This window comes from Nicotiana tabacum, chromosome 18, assembly GCF_000715075.1.
Source record: "Nicotiana tabacum cultivar K326 chromosome 18, ASM71507v2, whole genome shotgun sequence".
Classification (NCBI taxonomy): Eukaryota; Viridiplantae; Streptophyta; class Magnoliopsida; order Solanales; family Solanaceae; genus Nicotiana; species Nicotiana tabacum.
In genome coordinates this window covers 29,251,327-29,276,589 of record NC_134097.1, presented here as the reverse complement: position 1 = coordinate 29,276,589, position 25,263 = coordinate 29,251,327, and the positions used below count along the sequence as shown (strand labels likewise).

The 25,263-nt window shown below is 35.8% G+C and overlaps 2 protein-coding genes across 15 annotated transcripts; one reads left to right on the top strand and one right to left on the bottom strand.

Moving 5' to 3' along the window:
- Window positions 1-1,347: 1,347 nt before the first annotated feature.
- On the top strand, window positions 1,348-13,745 carry LOC107760672 (inosine-5'-monophosphate dehydrogenase 2-like). 14 transcript variants are annotated; one of them, XM_075236727.1, is made up of 8 exons: window positions 1,349-2,884; window positions 3,533-3,642; window positions 4,078-4,133; window positions 5,870-5,943; window positions 6,045-6,156; window positions 6,510-6,578; window positions 6,677-6,725; window positions 6,812-6,971. In XM_075236727.1, the coding sequence occupies exon 1, from the start codon at window positions 1,484-1,486 to the stop codon at window positions 2,486-2,488; it is 1,005 nt and encodes a 334-aa protein (XP_075092828.1). In that variant the 5' UTR covers window positions 1,349-1,483; the 3' UTR covers window positions 2,489-2,884; window positions 3,533-3,642; window positions 4,078-4,133; window positions 5,870-5,943; window positions 6,045-6,156; window positions 6,510-6,578; window positions 6,677-6,725; window positions 6,812-6,971. The 14 variants fall into 14 exon arrangements, 13 of the variants coding, with proteins under 13 accessions (XP_075092830.1, XP_075092828.1, XP_075092821.1 ...); XM_075236720.1 differs by having other exon boundaries at window positions 4,052-4,133; XM_075236725.1 differs by having other exon boundaries at window positions 3,533-3,706; window positions 4,052-4,133.
- Window positions 13,746-16,808: 3,063 nt separating this feature from the next.
- LOC107802081 (uncharacterized) lies at window positions 16,809-24,932 on the bottom strand. The gene is made up of 5 exons (XM_016625521.2): window positions 24,743-24,932; window positions 20,443-20,642; window positions 18,504-18,749; window positions 17,594-17,745; window positions 16,809-17,226 (listed from the first exon to the last, which is right to left on the bottom strand). Exons 1-5 carry the CDS (start codon window positions 24,848-24,850, stop codon window positions 17,036-17,038), a joined length of 897 nt encoding a protein of 298 aa, XP_016481007.1. The 5' UTR covers window positions 24,851-24,932; the 3' UTR covers window positions 16,809-17,035.
- Window positions 24,933-25,263: the final 331 nt, after the last annotated feature.

Sequence of the window (25,263 nt, the reverse complement as noted above, 5' to 3'; positions counted from 1 at the left end):
TTAAACTTTAGTCTTCTGAAACTAAGGAATATTCTTTTAAATTTGTATGAAAATAATTTTTAGTATGTTTATGTTTTGCAAATATAATAAATAAAGTAAAAGGGCAAACATCCTAAATATTGGACTATATTTACCACAATATATTTTCTTGCATGAACAATTGTATGTTGTACTTTCAAGAGGGATATCAAGATCGACAACAAGAGTTCTGGTTAAGGCAGAGCAACAAATGCATTAGGAGGAAACATACACACAAAAATATTGTTCACAAAAAGTGTTCGTTAAGATACCATCACATTAAATACTTTTAAACTATAATATATAATTATCTAACTAACATGACAAAATTAATCATTTGTGTAAGTTTTTATGATGTCCTTTTATTTTAAAGTCATGTATTATGCTAATGTAATTATATTTTTCAGCATTTCGATGATTGTTGTATTATTACACATAAAATTTCTTTCATTAATAAAATTTTATTGTTCCCTTATATAAATAAATATTTAAATCATCACGTGCCATTACTAACGTGCAACGTACGTTCATAGATACTAGTTATATTAAAAACAGGAACCCCAAATTTAAAAAGTCAAATTACTTTTATACCCTTCTTAATAAAAAAAACTAGCGCAGAAAAATCCCAAACCTATGCTTACCCATACGAATCGATGTGTTGATTCAGAGAACTTCATTACTTATCCATGTCAAGAGATGTCGCTCTTAACATAAAACCTCTTAACCTCCAATCCAAGTGAAAATTTCTTACCTCCAATGTAGCAGTGAAACTTCTCCTCAAAATTTCCTCTTCTCGAAGTCTAGGGCTCAATATGAAAGAATGGGTAAAAGTCCCGAAATAACATCTTAAATAATCTGCCCAGAAGTTCTCTTCGCGAACGCGGCACAAGTCTCGCGTTCGCGAGGCACAAAATGTTGTTGCTTAGGAAAATATACTATACAACCACAAAAGAGCCCACACGATCACGAAGGTTTGCTGCTCCCATAATATCGCGAACGCGTCTGACTAACCGAACATGATGACGAGCACCAACCACGTTCTCCCACTATGCGAACCCGAACAAAGACACGTAGGAGTGTCAATGGATATTCGAAAACCGACTAAATCGACCGAACTGTACCACACCGAACCAACTTTTAGGTTTCTTTTTAAGAAACCGTAGATTTTTATATAAATCTATAACTGCACCGATAATTAGGATAAGTTTTTTATTTTATAAAAATAAACCCAAAAAATATCGAACCATACCGAATAAATTTTACATGTAAAAAATATATTTATCTAGTAAGTATAAAAATTAATAATGCATTAAATTTTTTCTTTGGGCCTTTGAATTATCAAAACTATTACGAGCCAACAATAATCAAATCTCATAAGCTATATCGACTTCCCGTCGACGACGTGAACCTCTCCACTAAGCTCAGCCGCAACATCTCCCTCTCCATCCCCTGCGTCGCTTCTCCTATGGACACCGTCACCGAGACCTCCATGGCCGTTGCCATGGCGGCGCTCGGCGGAATAGGTATGGTTCACTACAACAACACTATCTCTCAACAAGCATCCATCATCCTTGCTGCCAAATCTCATAAAATCCCTTTCTCCGCCGACTTAATCTTCGCTACTCCCTCGGATTCAATCCATTCCGCCGATGAATTCGCTAACTCCCCTTGCATTTTCGTCACCGAGTCAGGGAACAAACAATCCAAACTGTTAGGACACGTGTCAAAGTCTGATTGGAAGAACTTGAGCAATAAGGAAGCTAGGATTTCTGCTTATATGAACACTTCTCCCGTTACTCTGCCTTCGAGTTATGATTTCAATGACGTGGCAGGCTACATGGCATCTAAAAAGCTGGACTTTGTTGCATTAGTAAACGAGGAGGAGGAAAACGGGGAAGTAGTCAATTTAGTGACGAGTGCTGACACGGAGAGAATAAAGGGACTTCCGAAATTGGGTTTGCCATCTTTAGGGGAAGACGGGAAGTTCTTAGTGGGGGCAGCGGTGGGGACGAGGGAATCAGATAAAGAGAGGCTGGAGCATTTGGTGAAAGAAGGGATTAATGCTGTGGTGATTGATAGCTCGCAAGGGAATTCGCTGTACCAGATTAATATGATCAAGCATGTGAAACATACTTACCCTCACTTGGATGTGATTGGTGGAAATGTAGTCACTAATTACCAAGCTGAGAACTTAATTAAGCAGGGAGTTGATGGATTGAGGGTTGGTGGAAATGTTGTGACTGCATTCTTCCGGATTCTTGTACCACGGGAACCAAGCAGAGTCATCAGAAATGGAATAACTCCAGACTCAGCTATGATTCTGCGATTGTCCATTCCAGTTTTCATGAGCAATCTTAGCTTATATGCTGCATGTCTCTGTATATCTGGAGATCCTGTTTGCAGTTTCCCAACTAAAAACTTTGTTGTCTTTTTCACAACATATGTGGCAGCTTTAGTAGCAGAAATGTAGTCAATCGCCTTGTCACATTTCTTAATCTTACTATTGCTGCTACCTTCTGAATATGAAGGAGATAATGTAGGTTCTATTGTTGGGATGTTGTTCTCTTGACCCCACTGATGGATTAGACTTTTTAGTGCGTAGTTGGGAATGAGAGCCATATGTATCAGCCACTGACCACTTTTTGGACAAGTGTGGTGCCCTGAATTTATCCACTGAGCAATTAAATTTCGATCATAAGTATGGCCTGATGCTACTATCACATGGTCCCTCATCAAGTCAAGTGAAGTTGGACAACAGGATTCGTTAGGGATGTCGATTGTCGGCAACCACTTAATAACACAAGGAGGATTGACCAGCACGAGCACTCATTAGTTCTGGCTGCTTCAAAGTTTGCTTAATCATAAGGTGTTCTTCTTCCAAAATTGTTCCTTTAAAGTTTGTCTCTAGATTGTGTGAACCAGCTTGAAAGTGCCATTTTTTTTAACAAATGAATAAGACATGCGTATAAGAATTAATTTTTTTTGTCTTTTCTGATTGAATATCATATTGTGTTCACTTATATGATGTGCTTGTATATGTTTACCTTCATTTTGGCTTAGAGAATTCTAAACTTTGGTTCTTAAAGTGCAAATGGAAAATATTAGAAGCAAGATAGAAAGTATTAGAAGATGAAATGTAGCTTTTTTTGAAGACAAGCTGTTTAACTATGCAAGAACTTATATTAGGAGACATTGCTTGTTAACTTCTCTTATTGTGCAAAGGATGTTTGGCTTGTGAACTTACTACAGAAACACATGTTCACAACTTTATCTGACAAAAATGTATCCATCTTAAATTGGCAATTACAATTTGACGAAATGATAATCTTACACCTCCACCGGCCCCTTCCTTGGAAGGCTACTTGGCATGTTAGTTCTACGAAGATTCCATGATATGCTCCTCTATGAATAAACAATTTGTTCTCTTGGACTAACTTTTCCCCTTTTAGAACTGGATTTCATCATTTGAAATGAATTGTCCTTGTGTTTCCCTTCAGCCATCCTCAACTTGTAGGTACTCTACTCAAGCTCTCAAAGGACGAGGGGTGAATGACTACCTTAAACAATTCAAGTTTGCTCATGGAAACTTAACCAGAAGTCCTTTAAATTGAGCAAGTGTTAATGGTACTCTTTTCTCTTGAGAAAAAAACTGCATATCAACTTGCCTGACCAAAAGTCCTTTGAGATTGTATGTTTTCTCTCTTTATGTTTTGCTTATAGTTATAAGGTGGGTTTTGATTTCTTCTTTTCCTGATTTTCAGAATTTCGGCTGGGTAAAAATTGTTCAAATTGGGTAAATTGTTGGCTGGGACAGTTTGTGAAATTATAGACAATTTCATCTTGATTGGCCTTGCTACATCATATTTATAAATTTCTTACCATAAAAAGCTTATGGGTTTTAGTTTTCAAATTAACCAGACAAGTTTAGCTAATTATCTCATTGTTCTTCCTCCGAGTCATCACTGAAACATTAAATCCATATAAGGAGCTCTGCTTGAAATTTATTTATAATTTGGATACTTTATTGATACAGTTGTTGAAGTTCAACATCTTCTGCAGACTCTGATAAGCTGCTGTTGCTCATCTGCTGGATTTTATATTTCTCTTTTCAGTTGGTAAGAAGTTTTGTTAGGTCAATCATTACTTTTTAGCCTTTTCACCTTTTAATAGCTCTGTTTGATTCAGTAGTTCACATTGATTCTTCGCAGAGTTTGGTTGTACGTTATATGCTTAAAATGGTTTTAAAATTATTATGAAATATCACATTACCTTATCTTGATGAAGCACAAGGTACTCTCCCTCTTATTTTATTTGTGCACTTTTACTTATAATTTGACCTTCATGCGTCTCGCTTCTATCGGTAGTTTTACTATTTTAATGGTTTCGCCAAACAGTGTTGTCAAACTTGCTATTGTTATTGTTTTGGCGCTGAAACTCCTTCAGGTAATGAGTTCGGCCACCTGGGGTGCTTCAGTGCAGTAGCAAAACGAAGTAGGAAACTGAATAGAGAAGTCATTCTTGGATAAATCTATAAAATTGGACTACGTCTAAAAAAGAATTTAAAAAGTGTAATGTAAGTCTTTGATATACAACTGTACATAAGTCCTTGATGTACAGCAGTATGTACTTAGTTCCCATATCAATTGCACGTAAAAAGAGTAGAAAATATTGTATTAGAGAATTCTAGGATACTCATTGAAAATCTGCCGATGCAGGAAATCTTTTCTCCAAAAGGAGAATGTATCTGTATCAGTATGGTTTTGTCCGTTTCAACCTTTGTTGAACATTTGCTTACATGAAATTCATCGTGCTTTATTAGGATCTTGTTATTCGTCCCTTGGGCGAGCGAGACTCTCAAAGCTAGGAGCAATTACTTAATGAAATTCCTGTTTGGTTAAATATCCAGATTATGACAGTATATGTATTCAGTTACATGTTTAACATGTTTTTAAAGTTGCTTAGTTATGTATATATAATTTTTTTTTATATGTTGCTGAAGGTGGAACGATGTAGGGAAATTTTTGCTTTCTATTTTGTTGCTTTGGTATCTTTACTCGACCACTAATTGATTGCATTATTGGACAGACATATGAGTTCCACTAACTGATAGTATTTGCAAATGCGATTCCTTGTCATCTGAATAGTATTCACTTTCAACTTCTTTGTCGCTTATCCGTCAAATCAGTATAAGGTTATTGAATAATACTTCCAATACAACAGTTAAGAGGTTCAACACCAGGGGATCAAATAACTTCTCAAATTTTAGCTTGCCTCATATTTGATAGTCTTATTAACTTTGCCAAATTTTAGATTGTGTTAGATTTGATAATGTCATAAGTAATTTCGGATGAAAAGAGGGATTGTGATGCCTCCTACTATGGCAGTTAGCAGGATTCTATAAGCACTTTCGATTGTCTTCTTTGACGTTATTTGGCTTTTAAATTTGCACTTGGCATTATACATACAAGCAGGAATTCCCTCATATTTCAAATTCAGAGATTTTAACTTTTTAGTCAACGTTGAACATCAATGTGAATTTGCGAAATGGATGAATATAGAAGAATGAATATGTTTGTAAACTGCTACAGTTATGAGTACAGAAATGGCTTAAGACCTATTTTGTACCATAGCTACCTCATTGCCTAGATTCTGTTTCAGCCTCTCCCCCAGCTGATTCCTTGTCTTGCTTCGTTTTTTTCCGTTGGATTGGAATTTGATTTTCGAGAAAATAAAAGTGGATCTTCAAGAAAACTGCTTTTATCATGCCTATATTTAACAAGCCTTGGAAGTTGGGTAGCCTTTTGCTGTCGAGCTTTCAGTAAACTTTTAACTTTATTTTTCTTCTTGCTAGGTTACTTCAAATGGTGCTGGAGATAGGCAATCACAATGGCTGAAATACACACTTGAAAGTAGTGAAAGCAAATGGTACCTTCAAGCTGCATTATTCTACTCCAAAGAGAAAATATGATAATGTATTTTGTGACATGACCTCCCTATGTGACTAAAGTGATATCGTGTAAATGTAGGTGCATTGCTGTCGGAATTCATCCATTGATAGCTTGCGAAGAAGATACTACTCTAACGGAACTAAAACACAAATTACAGCCTTTACATGGCGTATTCCTGAAATATGGAATGGTAAGTCAAATTATTAATGTTTGTGGTCCATGTCTCCAAGAACTCGAGGAATGCCTTAAAACCAGATACCTTTTTCATCTGCAAATCTGTTTCTCAATATTCACAAAATCTAAACATAGCCCAACGGCTTTGATCTTGTGGTAAGAGCGCAACACGTGGTGTACATTAGATGTATGCCACATGTTCGAATCTTGCCGAAAATAAAAGCTTGGATTTTAAGGGAAAAAGGGTAGAGAGACAGGCACATTATCTAACGAGGTTCGAACCGTGCACCACTTACCATAAGAAATTTCTTGTTTATAAAAGAAATTTAATTAACCTATATTGTTCTTGTTTTACTTTTTCCTATTTAGGATGCAGATATAAGTGGACAGGATTGTGCCAACAATGTTGAGAAAAGGCCTACTATCATTGCTGACTATGTGAGTATTTCTCTTGATATGCAGTACACTTTTGAGACTGAGTCTACCCTTTATACTATCATTCTATAGCATAGTCTCTTCATTTTTGGTGTTCTTAGGCAACATGTAAATGGATTCCTACTTCACAAAGTTTGTGCTCTAGAGATTGTGAGTATATTGCATCTTGTTCAATATTTCACATAAGCACCTTATATAATGTTGTTGATGTTAATAACAATTAGTATTTCTAGCAGGTATCCTACTTTACACCCTGGAAGGTGATGGTGTGCAGACAATTTTTCTCCATCAAAGAGGCAAAGAGATTATGTAGATATACCGCGAATATTGATATTTGTATTTGTTATTATTGTTATGAGAAGGAGCAAATAGAGATTCAATCAATTATTAGTGATGAATCGAACTTTGTTTCCATCTTCGGAGTAAGGGGGAAGGGGGCGGGAGGGGAAGAGAAGGGACCGAAAAAAGTGAATTCAACATTTGTGATAGCTGCAGTAGTAATCATTTGATCTAACTAATAATTTTTTTTATTTTAATCAATTTTAAATGCTGCAATTGGGTTGAAATTTTGGGTTTGTTACATTGTTAGTTTAACAAGTATTAGCAATTTTGAAGAGGGCCGTGTGTTTGCAGGAGAAAATGTATGTAATGAAGAGGGAGTTGAGGAAAGTATTGGTATTTGGAAGGTCAAAGTGGGTTGGAAAATAAAGCAGGATAGGAGTAAACCTGGAAACAGAAGGAGACGAAAGGAGCAGTGAATGTTTAGGAGAAGAAAATTTGGATTAAGAAAGATAAAAAATTAAATTAAAATGGTCTAAGGTGAGAAGTATCTTAATCTTCGTTCGTTTCATATGCACTGATGATTCTTCTCAAATCTCTCTACCAACGTAAATATCGAGAAAAATACAAGAAAGCTTCCCGATCCGATTCTTTATGAAGATGCTAGCATTAAAACGCTAAAACAGAAAACAAAATCACCGAAGATTCAGATGCAAACCTAAAAACTAATAAGCTGCAATTTTCCATCAGAAAGTCGTGAAACCCAAGCTCAAACACATTCAAAACTGACACAGAAAACCTATCTAGAGAAACCCCACGAAGGAGTGAAGCACACAGTTCAAATCAAAGAGAAAAAAATGTTGGGAGCAAAACTTGGTAGAGAGTTTGACCATAGCTTTTGATGTCTTTCTGGCTGATAGTTCACTGTGAAAGGAATAAGAAAGAAATTGCGGTCTAGAGAGATTGATTCAAAGAAGTGAAACCCATTCGGCTTTTGAGTTTTGAGAGTGCTTCGTATATAACACGTGGTCTGATGAAAAACAAGCAAATACACGTGCTAACTGGCCAGGCCTATAAAAGGGCAAGGAAAGCAGTAGCCAATAAAATTGGTACACGTATAAAGTACAATTTAAATAACTCGTTGTACAATTTGTTACAGCAGTGTTCGTAATGAGCGGTTAATGAAAATGAGATTTATTTTCATGACTTTCAAGTACAATCTCAAGTATCAGTATCAGTACTAATCCATCTCCAATTACAGAAGCTGCCGCATGAATTGCACTCAAGAATACAACTCAGTATGGAAAAAGTTTAGGTGGGGCCCGCTTATGTGCAATTCAAAATCTGTTTTGTACGCTGAAATAAAACCGAAAAGACAATAATAACCTCGTGTGTGCATTTGCATGTTGATGACATGACACCTATAATGTACATATGTTTATATGGATTGATTTTAGAATACACTCCTGTCCTGAGCTCTATTTTCTCTCTCACACAGACGTCATTTTGTTTCCTTCCCTTCTCTGCTTATAGGCTATAGCCTTCGTGACTCACTAACTGGTCATAGTTTTCAATTTTTTCTGCTTTGGTTCGAGATTGTCTTGTGTGGTTGGATTCCTGAGTTGCGGTAAGTTTTTTCCTTATTTTTAATTTGCACTCTCCATATACATATTCCCTGCTTGCCCTACTAGAATGAAACTGTATTGAACAAAAGCTTTTTCTTGTGTGCTTGGAATATACCTCTTTGTTTACTTGACTTTCTTCAATTCAATCAGATAAATTTTTTTTTTAATTAATGCATTTTGATTTTATTATTTTTCATGTTTTTGTTATTTTTTTTTTTTTTACAATGCATGTCTTTTTCCAGTTTGATTTTCGGTAGTTCCAGCAGCCCTAAGCATTTCTGGGTGATCGTGATTGGCTCTTTTCTAGGTTAACCATTTATTTTATGTTACTTTTGCTACGTTTTGTTGTGAGTTCTGCAATTCAATTTCTATTCAAGGTTTGGACGAACTATTTTGCCATAATTTTAACTTAATTCTAAGTAGTTCTTGTTATTGCCCGTAATTAACATATTGAGATTCAAAATGCTTCTGTTTCCTGAATTATATTATTATTTTAATTAGTTGAGTTAAGATTGAGGTGCAATTAATGGATTAATGTTCTCTGTTTTTTGTGTGCGTGTTGACTTGGTTGATTGATGGTTGCAGGTAAAGGGATTATTTTTGGCTTAGACGTGAGATCAGATTAGATGAAACATTAAATTTGACTCCTGGCTGAAGAACTCACAAGAATGTGAGATTTATGCTTGTAAGAGGTAATCCTTCTTTTACACGATCACTGTCTATCTCTAATTTATTTTAATTTGAGACAATCGTTGCTATTGATAGGACTCATTAGACCCTCTTTGTTTTGAAAGTTTGAAGCTTAGACAATTTGTGACAGTTGTCGTCCTTTAAGACAATCCCTCGAACAGTGGTGATTGAAGCTCGGGAGCAATGAATCTTGAACTCTATTGAACACATGCCTATCTGCTTCAGACTATGTTCATGTATATGTGAAACATATAAAATAAGTTTTTCGTATTGGATGTTTAAAATGCTAGCCTTTTGTTTTGATTAGCTTTATGGTTTCTGTTAATCTTGAATGAAACTGGTCTTCATATTTTGAGTTGAGATTTTGTATATCTCTAACTTTACCTAGAGTTTATAATAGGCCAGCGTTAGTTGTTCTTTTGGAAACACACTGTCAAACACACCAAAGTGTGAAAGAAGATTTTAATTTTGATGGTATGATTGAGGTGGCTGCAACAGGCCATTCCGGAGGAATTGCCATATTGTGGTTGGCCAATGTACTAGCTGTTGATCCAGTGGCCACCACTGCACAAGAAATTCACTGCCATGTCCAGGTAAAACCTTTACCTTTTAAATTTTTATTTACTGCTATCTATGCTAGTGATGAATTAGTTAATAGACAATTGTTATGGGATAATCTCATGTCTGTACATGATAATTATCATGGACCTTGGTTAATTGGAGGAGACTTTAATGAAATTACACATGCAACTGATAAATTTGGTGGACTTCCTATAAATAATTCACGTTCTAATAAATTTTTGGACTGCCTTAATTATTGTCACATGACTGATTTAGGTTTTAAGGGTAGTCGATATACTTGGACTAATGGAAGACATAAGAAGTATACTATACTTGAACGTATTGATCGTATAGTTGCTAACTATGAATGGATTAATCAATACTCTAACGCTCTTGTTACACACCTTCCCCGCACACACTCAGATCATTGTCCCATTAAGTTAAAACTTCAACATTGTCCATTACCTAGGAAAAAATTATTTAGGTTTGAGACTATTTGGACTAGTCATCCTGCTTTTCATGCTGTGGTTGAACAAGCTTGGATGGATAATGTGACATTACTTCCTGCAATTGATAATTTCACAACATCAGTGCAAGAATGGAATAAATCTACATTTGGTAACATTTTTAAGCAAAAAAGGAATATTCTTGCAAGATTAAATGGAATTCAGGCTTCTATCCATTATCCAACTAGTAATTTCTTACAAAATTTGGAACAAGAACTAAAGTTGGATTTTAATCGAATACTTAGGTTAGAGGAAGATTTTTGGAAACTAAAATCACGTATTGACTGGTTTAATAATGGTGATGCTAATACCAAATTTTTCTACCTCACTACTATTAATCGTAGAAGGCATAATAGAATTACGGCTATTCAAGATCGGGGGAAATTGGATAACAAACCCTACAAAAATTCTTGATCATATTTCCCTTTATTATCAAAACTTATTTACCACGCAGAAAACAATCTCAATTTCAAAATCAAAACTACTTCCCTCAAACATATTAACACATGCTGACCAAAAATCCCTAACACAACCTCTACAAGAATTTGAAATTCTTAATGCTATAAAGTCTTTCAAGCCTATGAAAGCACCTGGGTCAGATGGACTTCATCCCCTTTTTTACCAAAATTATTGGGACACTATTGGGGAATCTGTGAAACATTTCTGTTATAAGGTGTTCACTGACTACGAAATTGACCCCAAAATAAATTCTACCTTTATCTTTCTTATTCCTAAAAATAATAATGCATCAACGGTTGCTCAATATAGACCTATTAGTCTTTGCAATACTATTTACAAAATTATTACAAAAATTTTGGTAAATAGATTAAAGCCAATATTGGAACACAGAATCCATCCCATACAATCTAGTTTTCAACAAAACAAAAGAGCTGCGGATAATGCTATCATAGTACTAGAAATTATTAACAAATTTCAAAAAATGAAGGGGAACAATCTCAGTATGCTTCTTAAGATTGATCTAGAAAAAGCTTTTGATAAATTAGAATGGTCATTCATTCGTAATACTTTAGTAAGTTTAAATTTTCCAGCTAAGTTTACTAAGTTAATTATGTCTTGTATTACCACCACTACTACCTCTATATTAATCAATGGTAGTCCAACTGATTCATTTCAGCCCACAAGGGGTATAAGACAGGGTGATCCTTTGTCACCCTATATGTTTATCCTATGTCTTGAAATGTTGTCTAGAAAGATCAATAATGTTGTTGACTATCAGGCTTGGAAACCCATATCTTTATCAAAAAATGGGCATCAATTATCTCATTTATTTTTCGCAGATGATATTACCCTCACCTCGCAAATTACAACCAGTACGTGCCAATCAATGGTTAGTACTATTACACAGTTTACTAATCAGTCTGGCCAATCTATCAACTTCGATAAATCAAAAATCTACTTCTCAAAGAATTGTCAACCCAATACTAAAAATATAATTCTGCAACTATTTCATATGAAAAAGGGTCGTAGTTTTGGAAAGTACTTGGGTTTCCCTATTTTTACAACCAAGCCTGCAAACTTTGACTATCAATTCTTACTTGATAATTTTAAAACAAAAATGGCAGGCTGGAAAACTAATTTTCTTTCTCGAGCGGGAAGACTAACTTTAATAAAATCCACCCTTAACCATCTTCTCAATCACTTGATGCAATATATAAAAATACCTAGTTATATACTAAGCTACCTTAACAGGTACCAAAGGAATTTCCTATGGGGCACAACTGCTCAAAAGAAAAAATTACATCTCCTTAAGTGGTCTACAATCACGCAACCTTTGGAACTTGGGGGTTTAGGTATACAAAATCTTGATACAAAAAATAAGTCACTTCATGCAAGCCTTGCATGGAGAATGTTCAATGATCCACATCAGTTATGGGCAAAAGTCCTTTTACATAATTATGTACGGCCAAAGCCTCTACAAAGTTACAATAGCTCTACTACTTGGCGTAATATTATTAATGGCTGGAAATATTGCAGATTAGGTTATAAATGGAATATAGCAACGGGACAACATGTTAAGTTCTGGACGACCCCTGGCTCAAGCATAATTTCATACTTAGATGCTACATTAATGGATCAATGCCTCAATTTGAGGAAAACAAACTAGTTTCTAATTACTACTATAATAATAGTTGGCACCTAGATAACATACCTTTTGAATTACCCTTACATATAAATTCCCTTATTAATAATATTTATATGCCAATTGAACCCACAAACTATGACAAAATTTACTGGAATTTAACAGAGAATGGTATCTTCTCAGTTAATGTTTAATCACCATTAATACAACTAATGGTACATGCTTAACCAACTCTTTCAAGTCCCCCTAAATTATCTTTTTTCCTTTGGCTAATGTGTCATAACATACTCCCAACAACTGTGTATCTTACATGATTGGGTATTACTAATTCAGCAAGCTGTCCACAATGTCACAAAACAATTAGTCATTTATTTCAACATTATGCTAACACCATACTTCTTTGGAAATCTCTTAGAATATCACCTCCCACTAGCACAATAGCAGTTCCTCAAAATGAGATTATGACTTGGTTGTATAAATTTATACGTACACCTTTGCTTTCTACACCTCACAACATCCCTTCTACAATTATGATTCCTTTTGCATTGTGGGAAATTTGGCTTAAAAGGAATAAGTTTGTTTATGAACATAAAATAAACGACTTGAATCTGCCTTCTCTGTTAGTAAAGGTAGCTGAATATTACTTTTTAACTAATCACTCTATTAAGAAGAGTTCAAAGTCTCCTATCTATATCAAATGGCATCCACCAGATCATATGTTTTATAAATTAAATATTGATGGATCTTGCTGCCCGGCTCTAAGCGCTTATGGAATTGGTGGAGTTATCCGCAATCATCAAAGCAATTGGGTAATAGGCTTTGTTGGGTTTGTCAAAGAAGGCACCACTATACAAATAGAACTTCTTGCACTCCTCAAAGGATTACAAATTGCTATCCAACAAAGGCTTATACCAATCATCATTGAGATGGATGCACAAGCAATAATTGGTATGTTAAAAACACCGGCAATGAGCTTTATTAATATTATTAATGATTGCAGGTCATTGCTCCAACAGCTGGATAGTCCATCCGTACAAGTTATATACAGAGAGCAGAATTGTGTAGCAGATAGATTAGCTAAATATGGTGCAACGCATGTAAAGGAACAATGCCTACTTTTTGGAACACCCCCACCTTTTGCTATGTCTTGTTATGAACAAAATCACCCGGGCACACTCCATAGCAGGATGACTCGGCAGCCTAGTAGGAATGTTACACAGTCTCTCTCTGGCTCATATAGTTTATCTAGTATGTGTAATAGAAGAACTTCTTTAGTAGCTAATACTTCAAGTACTAGTCCTGTTTCCCAAGTAGTGGGAGACCAAGAGCCTAGCTCTATCTTTGTACAACGGATGTGCCTATCTTTCCAACCAAAAAAAAAATATTACTTTGCTATTGAAATGTAAAATGAGTGGAGATGCAAGTTTCTCTGCACGAGTTTCACAAGTGCGATTACTATCTTGGAATATTAATAAATGTGAAAGTAGTTCAGAAAAGATAAATATATTAAACAATTTCTAAGGGACAATCATCCGCACATATCTATATTACAAGAGGTTAGCAGTCCATGTTGAGTTTTTGTTTAAGATGAAATAGTCTTAAAATTAGAGTGAATGGGAAATGGGATTTGGATTCGGATTTGGTCAAATGATCGATCGATTGATTAATTTTTTGGACCAAATTTATTTGTTAATAGTGAATATTAACGTGATATAATCCGTGTTTGTAACAGATGTTTTCCAATCCGTGTATTGTGTTGCAACACTAAGCAACAATGCAGCCTAGTGCACCTCCCACAATGGTGCAAGTGTTCCTCCCACCAAGCAAGTGTATATACCACCATGTAAGTGCTTTCTCCATGATCTAGTGCTTGTTGCACCATGGAAGGGGCGGATTTCTCTCAAATAACTGCTATAAATAGAGCATAAGTTGGAGAGAAAGAAGAACACATCGGAAAAAACACTTGAAACACTCTGTATACACTTAATATACACTCTGTATACACTGGATATACACTCTGCATATACTAGATATACATTTTGTATACACTGCGTATACACTGGAAAAACGAATTGCAATTTGATATTCTCTTCAGTAAGAATTCAACATTGGCTATACTTTGCATTCCTTCCTCTCAGAATTTCCATTCGACTTCTGAGTTGTCCTCCTTATTCTGCATTGTTTTTAACTACAAACAAAGCATCCATAAGTGTGATTTGTTGCCGAACTTTGTGTTCGTTGAAACACTGGGGTTTGAAGTACCGCTACACCAGTGTGTAATTCGTTCTATCCTGGGAGGAAATAATCTATAACCTTGGGTACTAGGAGGGGATTAAATTCCTTAAGGAAACACTGTGAATTCAGTGGGCTCGAATTAATTTCTGTTTTTTATTTATATTTACGTTTATAAGCTAACGTTCTAATTTCCAAAATCATTATTTACAAGTACAGAGGAACAACAGTCCACAAATAACATTCGTTCTTATGAGAGAGCATAGTAATAATATGGGATACCAATTATGTCAAATGTCTTCTGCTTTCAAGGATCTAGTCAAGGCAAAAATCAATATATATGCTTAGAATTTAAGTTAGTTAAAAACTTAAGTATCCCTTTCAACTTTTTGGAGTTTATGGAGATCCACAACGTGGCTTTGATTTAGAAAAAAGTAAAAGACATTTGGTGCAGAATACCCCATGGATTATTATAGGGGATTTTAGTGAACACAAAAAGAATTTGCATGCATTTACGGATTTGCTGAGACAATCTTATATTTATGAATTTATTTAAAAACAATAACAATTCAGATAGGCATTCGAAGTTAGACGGGCTTTCAATTTCATCACCAATCCACTATTGTAACCGTCCTATCAGATTATTTGCCGATAATTATGAATTGGAATATCCTGAAACTTAGTGAATATGTAAGTTTTCTGAACCTTTTTTGTTTAACTAGTTTTATTATAGATTGACAATATTGTTAGTTCAGTGCCTATAACTTGCCAGGTAGGAAACTCGTTTTTTTGTCTTCAAGTTGTTACACTCATCACCAAAGTTCTGCTTATGTTTGCTGTCAAAAGAATTGTTTATGGCATTGGCTGACAAAAATAATAAAAAAGTATTGCATAAAATAATATTACAACTAATAATAGGCGAAATACATAAACGGTCCCTTTAAATTGTCCTCAACGATCATTCAAACACTTTAACCGAGCATATTTCCAGTTAGACACTTCAAGTCTTTAATGAAGTAGGTCAACTAAACACCAAAGACCAACAAATCTCATGCGTGAGTTACAATTGTGGATGGCGTGTCAAACAGACAAATCATCAAATGACACGTGTATTTGTCTAAAAAAAATATGTATTAACTTTTCCTACCGACCCCAATTATTAGGTCACCGTCGCCTGCCAAACCCCCTCCACTTTTTTTTTCTTTTCTTTCTCAAAACCAAATCAGAAATCACCCTAACCCACTTAATTGATTGATATTCACCAGTGAAGGACCAATTGCCAAATTCAATTGTGGTGAAATTAAAATTTTGGGGTAAAGGGAGATAAAGGATGTGATAGTGGTTCTTTGGTGGTATAATGCTGGAGATGATACGGAGAACATCAAAGGTCTTTCGATGTGTGTTCTCTAAGTGATTTGGTGTTTAGTCTAATGGAAAATGGTGAGAGGAATGTGTTACGATTGATTGTTGTATGTGATAGAGATGTATAATTGAATTGAGGCTTGGACATGGCACTGAAATTAGCTGTTAGATTTGATATTTTGGATTTGTTTAGTGGTGGCCGGTGGTTGTGATGGTGAGGGAAATTCTGTCCAGGATGTGTTTTTTTCTTTATGAGTTTCTATGGAACAAAGAAAAGTAAAAAATATGCTTTATCTATGTAATTCCGAAAATGATGAAGCTCAATGGATATCTTGTGGTGGCGCTACCTGATGGTTTTATGACATGGAAGGGGAAGGTGGAAAGAAAGATCTGGTGTGGAGAAGAAGGAGGTGGGGTCCACATTGAGATTTGGAAGGAAAAAAAGGATAAACCTAATTTGAAAAAGTTTTACGCGCTCCAATCGAGTGTAATACACAAAATTTGCCATGTCAGCGTAAGGGGTTTAAGAGACATATTTCTACTTAGCAGAACTGTCTAACTGGAAATAGGCTCAGTTGAAGTGTTTGAATGATCGCTGAGGACAACTTAAAGGGGCCGTTTATATATTTTGCCTATAAATTAATCCAAGAATTAGAATATACTTTCTTTATCCACGTAAAACAAAGGTCCTCTAAAAGGAGGGTCGGAATCATCAAACCAATTAGAATATGATCCCTAGTTCACTACTCTTTATGAGTTACGTACGATAAAAAGTTATGTCTCATGCTGAAAATGAATTTGGCATGTTTTATTCACCACAATAATCATTCTCTCTCTTCTCGACCTTTTTCTCAATTATAAACGAACGAAAGAGATCTTAGCAACTATTTCCATTTTAATTAAACACAAAGCCTTGCCAATCAAACTGAGAGCAAGACTGACATGCAAACTTATGACCAAAAAGGAGAGAATATATCTATCAGTACATTTAATGTTCTCACAAACACAAGTTAGCAGTAGTAACTGGCCACTGAAATTATGGAAACAAGGAAAGTTCTCATTATCCCTCTCTTTGCTATCTACTGCTACTTTGATCTGTACAGTCTAATCAATGTTGTGAAAACCTGGAAGAAGAGAAGTGATGAACCCAAAGATAATCATTTGTATCTCTTTTGCAATACCCCACCAGCGATTTCCACCATCAGCAGCACCAGGTTCCGCTGCATGCTCGTTCTCGCCTACCCTATTTACGTCGTTACCTTGTTGATTCTCATTCTCGCCTCCAGGTTGTCCCTCTGTCAGAACAAATAATAAAGAGTTAAATCTTATGCTTAGAAGTAATCCAATAAAGGGCGCCGTTCCGAGGTGACATTCAAGACTGACATGAAAACAACTTTATTGAAGCATGAATTTTGCAACGAGGGATTAAAATTTTGAAACCAACACATAAAGAAAGAACCAAGCATTGAAATTGCCATTAGCTATCCATTTATCAGTACTCCAGCCTGCAATGTGTTATCTTTCTTTCGAGAGCGTACGTATAATTAATGTAAATGGTTATGCCCCAAGATGGTGCTGGGCATTACAAAAAGCCCAGAGTCCCCATGTGCACCACCTAAGATGCATTTATCTGTTCATCGTACATGAATTGAACGGACGTACCTCCAGCTGCAACATTCCCATTTCCTTGCCTTCCGGCAGCTGGTACATTATCTGCCCTGACAGCCGGCCTAGGTGGCTGGGGAGGTGCAGCTGCCCTCTGCATTCCTTGTGAAAGCCATCGTACCAAAGGTGCCAGAGCTCCAGTTTGATATCTACAATCACCAACAGAAAATATATGGCATGACTCGATGACAAATTATATAAATTACATGTATTTCAATGAACATAACAACATAACAGTAAGCCTTCCCTCCTTCATTGTTCATTCCACTAAAATACATAACATTATATTATTTTATCCTTAAAAGAAACAACTAACAAATACAAAACTGTAGAGGCATTATAGCACTAAAGACACTTAAACGAGTTGGTTACTTGTGGTGTAGACATATCCAATGGGGCCAGTAAACCAGCAAAAATGATCGGGAGAAAAGCTAGAGGGTTCACCTTCAAGACAATGAACAATGCACTCTAGCAATCCACAATCATTAAGAGAGACCAGAAGGATACAAAAAGCACCAAAAGGCTATGCCCAAGAAAGGAAACTAAGGAATATTATAGACTATAAAAGCAAGTGGAGATCTGAATGCTATTTAGGAGAACGATACAAATAGAAAACCAATATAGGGCCAACTAGCTTCTTTTTTTCAAAGAAAAAGGACCAGCTTTATTGTTATCTTTTAGGATATCCACATTCTAATTCATATAGGTTATGTTAACAGTATATATGTGTAGTAATTTTATCCAAAAATTGGTTGCTCGATATTCTCTACAGTTTGCAGCATTTGACACATCCAAACAAAACTCAACGTTCACAACAGCTTTCTAAGACCAAATTGTTTATTCATAATAAAATAATAAATAAATGAGAAGGATATTAAAAAGGTGATCATAACCGACAAATTCTTACAGGTAGACAAGCGAAGCTAAGAACACAAGCAGAACAAGCCTCTGTCTCGATCCATCTTGATTGAACAAAAATATCACCGCAGCTAGCTTCAAAATAAGCAAAATATCTAGCTGAAATGCAATTTGAAATCTTCTGACAACTATTTGACGTTGTGGCCCAGGCTGTTGCTGCAGAGGCTGCTGCTGCTGCTGTCCCATCTGACCTTGCTCCTCACCTACTGTCCCATTATCTGGAGTACTAGGTCCACTGTCAAGAGCAGCCATGCTTTTTTCTTTTAGAAAGGAGTAGGATTTTATACGGAAGTAACCTTCTTAAGAAACTTAAGATCACAATTTCCAATACTTCCCGTTTATGCACTCAACATCAGGGCTTCATGTTTTGTCAGACTAGATATGCAAATGAACGGAACAAAGATATTAATAACATGGCATGTAATTAATTGGATATATAACTATTAGTTGCCACGTGCACAAGAAGTTTGTATTGCTTCATCCCTAGTATTCTAGGCTAATGGCATTTAAGTAGATAATATTTACAACAATGGTAACAAACCACTGTATATTTTCAAGCATTACAAGTAATAATGAAAACCATTATCAGATACACAACTAAAGACACGAACACTGAAGGGTGAATCGAAAAAGAAATTAGCGTAGTAACATATTTTTATTTTTTTGATCAGGTAAAATAAAAAGTAGTATTATTAATAATCAGCACCAAAAAAGGTGCCAAGTATGCATAGGAAAAGGCACTAGAGTTACCTAAATCTGTCCAACACAGTACATTTCCATATTAGGCTCCCTATCAATGTGCGATTGATTCTGGAGTTTAACCTTAATGATGATATAATGCCACATATGTCATCATTAAAAAGATAAAGTTCTTCGATTCAAATAAATAAATCAGATTCACGATTTTTCTCCCTCCCCACCACATGATCCAAAAGTTAACTAGATCCCAAGATTACTAACCTACAAAAGCTATCTAACATAACTTTCCAGAATTTAAGAGAACTATCTGAGGAGAGCTTAAATGGAACGACATGGTCAGTGAGGATTCATATATGCAAGTTTGGACTTCAATTTCCCAATAAATTCACAAGCCAAAGGGGTGTCGAACATTTCTAACGTAAAGAAAATTTTGGAAGGTGTCAGTATCTTTTCAGTATCTACATTATCCTCATTCCGACTTAAATGGACTGTGACAGGTAAGCTCCATCCGTTCTTGTCATTATTCTCATTTTTTTAATTATTAATTTCCTATTCTTGGATTATTTTTAAGGAGCGAGTAAGCTAGGCTTCGGCAACTTCAGTTACCACACTTCCGTTGTGTAGCCAGAAGTGTTAATCTGCCCGTGAAATGACACCTATTGATGAAATGGACAAAAATGGTTAAAACACACTTTTACTGATGCAGAAGAGAATTTTGCAAAAGCCCAACATGTTGTTACTCCTGAATAGAGAACAAAAACCTTGTAAAAACCTGACATGTTGTTACACCTGAACAGAGAACTTTAGCTTTGACTAAAACTAAAAGCATCGTTAATTGATAAATACTGCGAAGAAGTCAGCAATTCTTGCTACATCAAATATAGAACCTGTGTTATACTAGGCAGATACATTAATCTTTTTTTTATTTTTTATGAAGTAAGGTGTTAGATTGATGGCATCAAGAAGATGCAGAAATTACAAAGAAGTTCGGACTAGCTCCTGAGTACAAAACAACAATTGAAGCAGCGAGCTGAATATGATGTCATTAATTCAATGACACAATGGAAAATAAGGAAACATAAAGGTCCTTTATGACTAGACAGTTTAATTCCTGTGTTGTTTTGGAAGGAAAGTCAGCCATGCCAATTACAGAGGCTATGCAAGATGATGACGACGAAGACAACTTATACAACAGAAGAAGCTAGATCTGAAGGCCCAGGGACACTTACGTAGGTACTGTGTAAGTAAATGGGATTAGAGTGTTTGGTGGAAACCCTCCATATTGTCCCATAGGTACAGCATAAAGGCCTGGTCCACGGTTCAACTCCTCCTGGATTGGCTGTGTATTGAAAGCTCCAGGAAGCTGTGTAGGATACATGGATTGGAGCATCTGATAATTTAATAAGGGTGAACCATGAAATGATGGGAGCTACAAGAACAGATAAAATAATTAGCGAATAACTTCTCAAATGCAAGCAAGAAGTTTCTTTCATAAGACACTAGGCAATAAATAAATCCAAGGAAAAGGAAAAAGTCTGTGGTCGAAAAATGTCCCGACTCTCAAAGTTACAAAGGCATTTGCCTACCAAAAGGCTGGCCTCTGACATTAAAGGGCCTAATAAAGACAATCACATGATGGCACTGTTAGACATGGACAAAGATTTATAATCCTGCCAAATTAAGGGATTATCGTAAGAGGTGCAACCAAGTTCATAACAGAGAAGCATCTTTCCAAGTTATTCTTCCAAATTACCACCCCATTAATCTTGATTTGATACATGCCAGACAATAACCAGATAATGAGAAGGTAGGATTTAATGACAAATCTTACTCTAAAAAGGGATTCTTACGGTCCACAAGTTGGATAAGGAGTTTCTTCTCCTAGCAGATTTAAGCCATGTCGCTTATGAAAGATATATTTTCTAGTCTTTTCAAAAGTACCCGTGGGAAAAAATAAGTTGGATAAGGAGAACTTCTTTTAATTTGATATTATTGGGAGCCAAGTTTATAGGATACTCATGTTTTAAACCAAAATGAAAAATGCCACAAGCAATGTGGGTAAACTTATCTAATTCTATCTTATTTAATATGATTAAACATATCTAAAAGAGAAATCCAAACAAAAATAAGAATGGTGAGTTAAGCAGGATGTGCAGTGCTAAATGAGCTATTTCTTGGTTCTTAAATCCCAATCAGTATCAGGCTGTTCTGAAATATCCTTCTTCCCCATGTGCAATATTGCAAAATATCATCAGTTTTATTTTTCTTTAGTTAAAGTAATATCGCAAAATATATCATTGTTGTATCCAAATGTAACTGATAACCATTTTCTGATTACCTACTACATCATTGCTATAATAAAGGGTGCAAACACAAAAAGGAAGCATATTCCAAATGCGATCCCTTGTATATGAAGCACAAACAGTAATCATTGCGTCAATACATTAGAAATGGCTTAATAGGCAAACAGACACTCGTACTTGCACGAAATTCTATTGCCGACCCCTCAACTTCATGAGTTCTCAACCAGACACTTCAACTTGATCAAAACAAATGTTTTGAACACCTCTGAGCGTTGACCAAGCTTATGTGGCATCAATTTGGCTGAGTTGGAAGAAATGCTTGAAATACAAGCATGTGAAGAGAGTGAAATGGTAGTGATTTTGATAAAAGAAAGATTAAAGTAAAAAAGTAATGAAAAGAAACTAACAAAAATTAAAGTTAATAATTTATTCTTAAACAAAACTGCTCCTCCCTCTCCTTCCCCCTACCCCATTCTCTTCTTCTTTCTTGCCCCCCACCCCACACCCTCCCTCCACATGCACACAAACCCATTCCCTAAAAATTCCTTCACCGCTACTACGTAACCTCTCTGCTCCATCACCTCCTACATCCCTTCCCCATCCCTTTCTTTGCCAACAGATTCATCGATTTGGAAGTAGAAATAATCATCAAAGTGGATTTCAGCAGCTGAACTTCAAAGAAGTTTCTCCCTTCTCATTATCAAGAACTTCCAATTTTTGTGACCAATTTATGTTGTCTGATCTCTAACACTGGAAACACTGATGAAAGATCTAAATGGCAGTGACTCTTGTGCTTGCACCTTCCTAACCATCATAATTGCAGGGCATATGAAACCTATAGATTTGCATAATAGAGAGGTCCAGCCAAAGGAATCTCCTAGATCTGTCCATCCATGAAAAAGCTGACACTAATGTTCATCCAGATGATCATAAGTTGAAACTAAAGAAGTGAATGTGGTTTGAGTTTTTTCCCCTCCCCTTTCTGGTTCCTCTTCCCATCCCACTTTCTTTGGCACTGTTGGATGTGAGAGGCTCTAACTGAGGGAGGTATTGCTGGTGTTTCCTCTTGGTGAAGAAGAATGGCTCAAAAAAACGGAGGAAGGGCAATTTTTGGCCGTGAGGATGGTGGATATAAGTTGGTGTGCCTGGTGGGTTTATACTGTGGCAATGGAGAAGGTTTGAGGGAACTGCCTGAGTTATTTTTCAGGGAATGGGGCGGCATTACAGGGAAGGAGATGGGAGAGAGATTTAATGGGTGAAGAGTCCAAATGTAATGGTGATTGTCTCCAGTGAAACTCTTACCGGATGAATTGGCCACTTCGGCAAGCTTTTGTAAAATCCCCTATTAGCCACTTCCAATGGTTTTTCCATACAAAAATTAAATTAATAAAGTTTATCTAAAGGAAGAAAGAGAGATGTGTCATCCACGTCAAGCAAGTGAGGAACATGGATGGTCGTAGGTGTTTTAAACACAGGTTTGAATATGTTCAGGTGTCTGGATGAAAACTCGTGATGTTGAGGGGCCAGGAAAAAAGTCCATGCAACTAAGAGTATCTATTTGCCTATTAAATCTTATGAAACTAAGAAAGTCTCAACATTAGATAGACAATTCAAAAAATCTACATTTAACCTGCAATTTAGTGTTGGGGGTCAGAAACAAAGTCTACATTTAATCTGCGATTTAGTGTTGGGCTCAGCAACAGAATTCTGTGGAAGTACGAGTATCTATTTGCCTATTAAACCTTAAGAAAACCAAAAAAGACTGAACATTAGATAGACATTTCAAAAAATCTACATTTCAATCTGCAATTTAGCCTCCCAACACCATAGGATTATACTTCCTCTATTCCAATTAATGTGATGCACTTGCTTATTTACTTTTTTCCAAAAAGAATGATACATTTCTAGATTTAGAAAAAAATTAACTTTAAACTTTTCATTTTATCCTTAATGAGATGATTATAGTATCACAAATATTTACGGCTTATTTTAGATCACAAGTTTCAAAAATCTTTCTTTCTTTCTTAAACCCCGTGCCCAATCAAACACCATCACAAATGGAGGGAATAGCATTTAGTGGCTCCGTAAAGATAATAGGATCCCCACCCCACCCCGCCCTTTTGTCTAGTGATTCAGCATATGTTTAGCAAGTCCATGGAGATTTACTAATAATATTCTCCGATTAGTGTAAACATGACATTGACTCATACCAATGTTCGTCCCGCAGTTGATGGCTTTACAAATAGAGATGTTGGATCCTTGATAATGACGTCAAAAGCAAGCAAATCGAGAGTTTCATTAAGTTTATTCAAGACAAGTAACTTCCAAGACACTGCACTTCTCTTCACTGTTGCTCACTTCCACTGTGTAAGGTTGGTGTACAGTGGAACACTCAAAGGCAGGTGCGTAAGGGATGTGTACAAGAGAGGTTAGTGTTCGACACTTGAAAAATACAGAACTCCAAAGATTTAACCCCAGAAACTGACAAGTGAGGTTGTTCCACTGGCCAACAGGCACTCCACTTTCAACCTAGAAGTTCGCATTTCAAGTCATTAGGGGAGCAAAGTGGGAAAGCGCCGGTATTGTCTCTTGAAGAGGGTTCAGCCATGAGATTTACTGTAGCACCCGCCACCCAACCCCCCACCCAAAAAAAGCAAGTAGGAAATATAAGCCGGGAATCTCTGATAATTATCTTGTACCAAGGCAACCCAAAAGCTTAACTCTTTTACCTTCAAATTGCAAACATTTTTTCTACTTACTCGTTTGGCCTATATCAGAATCTTTAAATCAGCTACAACAATAAAGCTGAACAAATTCACGAAATTCACGGGCAAAAAATGCCAAAAAGCTAAACCTCCATCAAATATATAGATTCTACAATCAAAACCAAATTTCTATGGACTTTTTTGGATCGTAGATACAAATGGTATACAAGGACTTTTTAAGCCAAATCAACTCAAAACATTAAAATCAATTCTAACATACCCTAGCAGAATCTCCCACCAAAAATATAAAATTTTGCTTTGCTCATCACACATCTAATTGGAAAATATAAAATAAACTAAAAATATTAAAAGGGGTAAATCAGCACAAAACATTCAAATGAAACTAAAACCAAACACACCCAACAAAATATTTTCCACCAAAAGTCAATTCGTGAATTCACCAAAAACAATAAAATAAAAAATAAAAAAAAATCAATCTTTAATTAGAGAAAAATGGGTACCTGGGTTTGTTTGTTGAGGGGTTCTTGTGGAGATTTTTGATAAGAGGAAGCAGAAGAATATGATTGTTGCTGAGAGGTTGAGGTGTGATTTTCATGTTCTTCCGCCATTGAATTGAAGCTTTTCTCTATTTTCTTTTTTTGCTTCTCTCGTTCTTGAAGATCAGAGTTTACTCTTTTTAATTGTTTTTTTTGAGTTTTGTCTTTATTTCAGCTGCGTATTATTTCACTGTCTTTACCAATGGAGATTTGCCACGTTGATTTATTTGGTGAATCATCAAAGCCTGTTTGGAGTTGGTCCAAAGAATTTTAGGGGAGAAATTCAAAATAGCCAGATTTACAAGTGGTCGTTGAAAAATAGCTATAGTTTCAAAAGTAATCGAAATTTAGTCACTTTTCATGTAAAGATAAATCTGAACAAAAACATTGTTCAAAATCCGAATAATATTCCATATACTAGAACTCCAGTATATTATACTGGAGACTTCCAGCATAATAGGTGCTCCAATCTCCATTATATTATG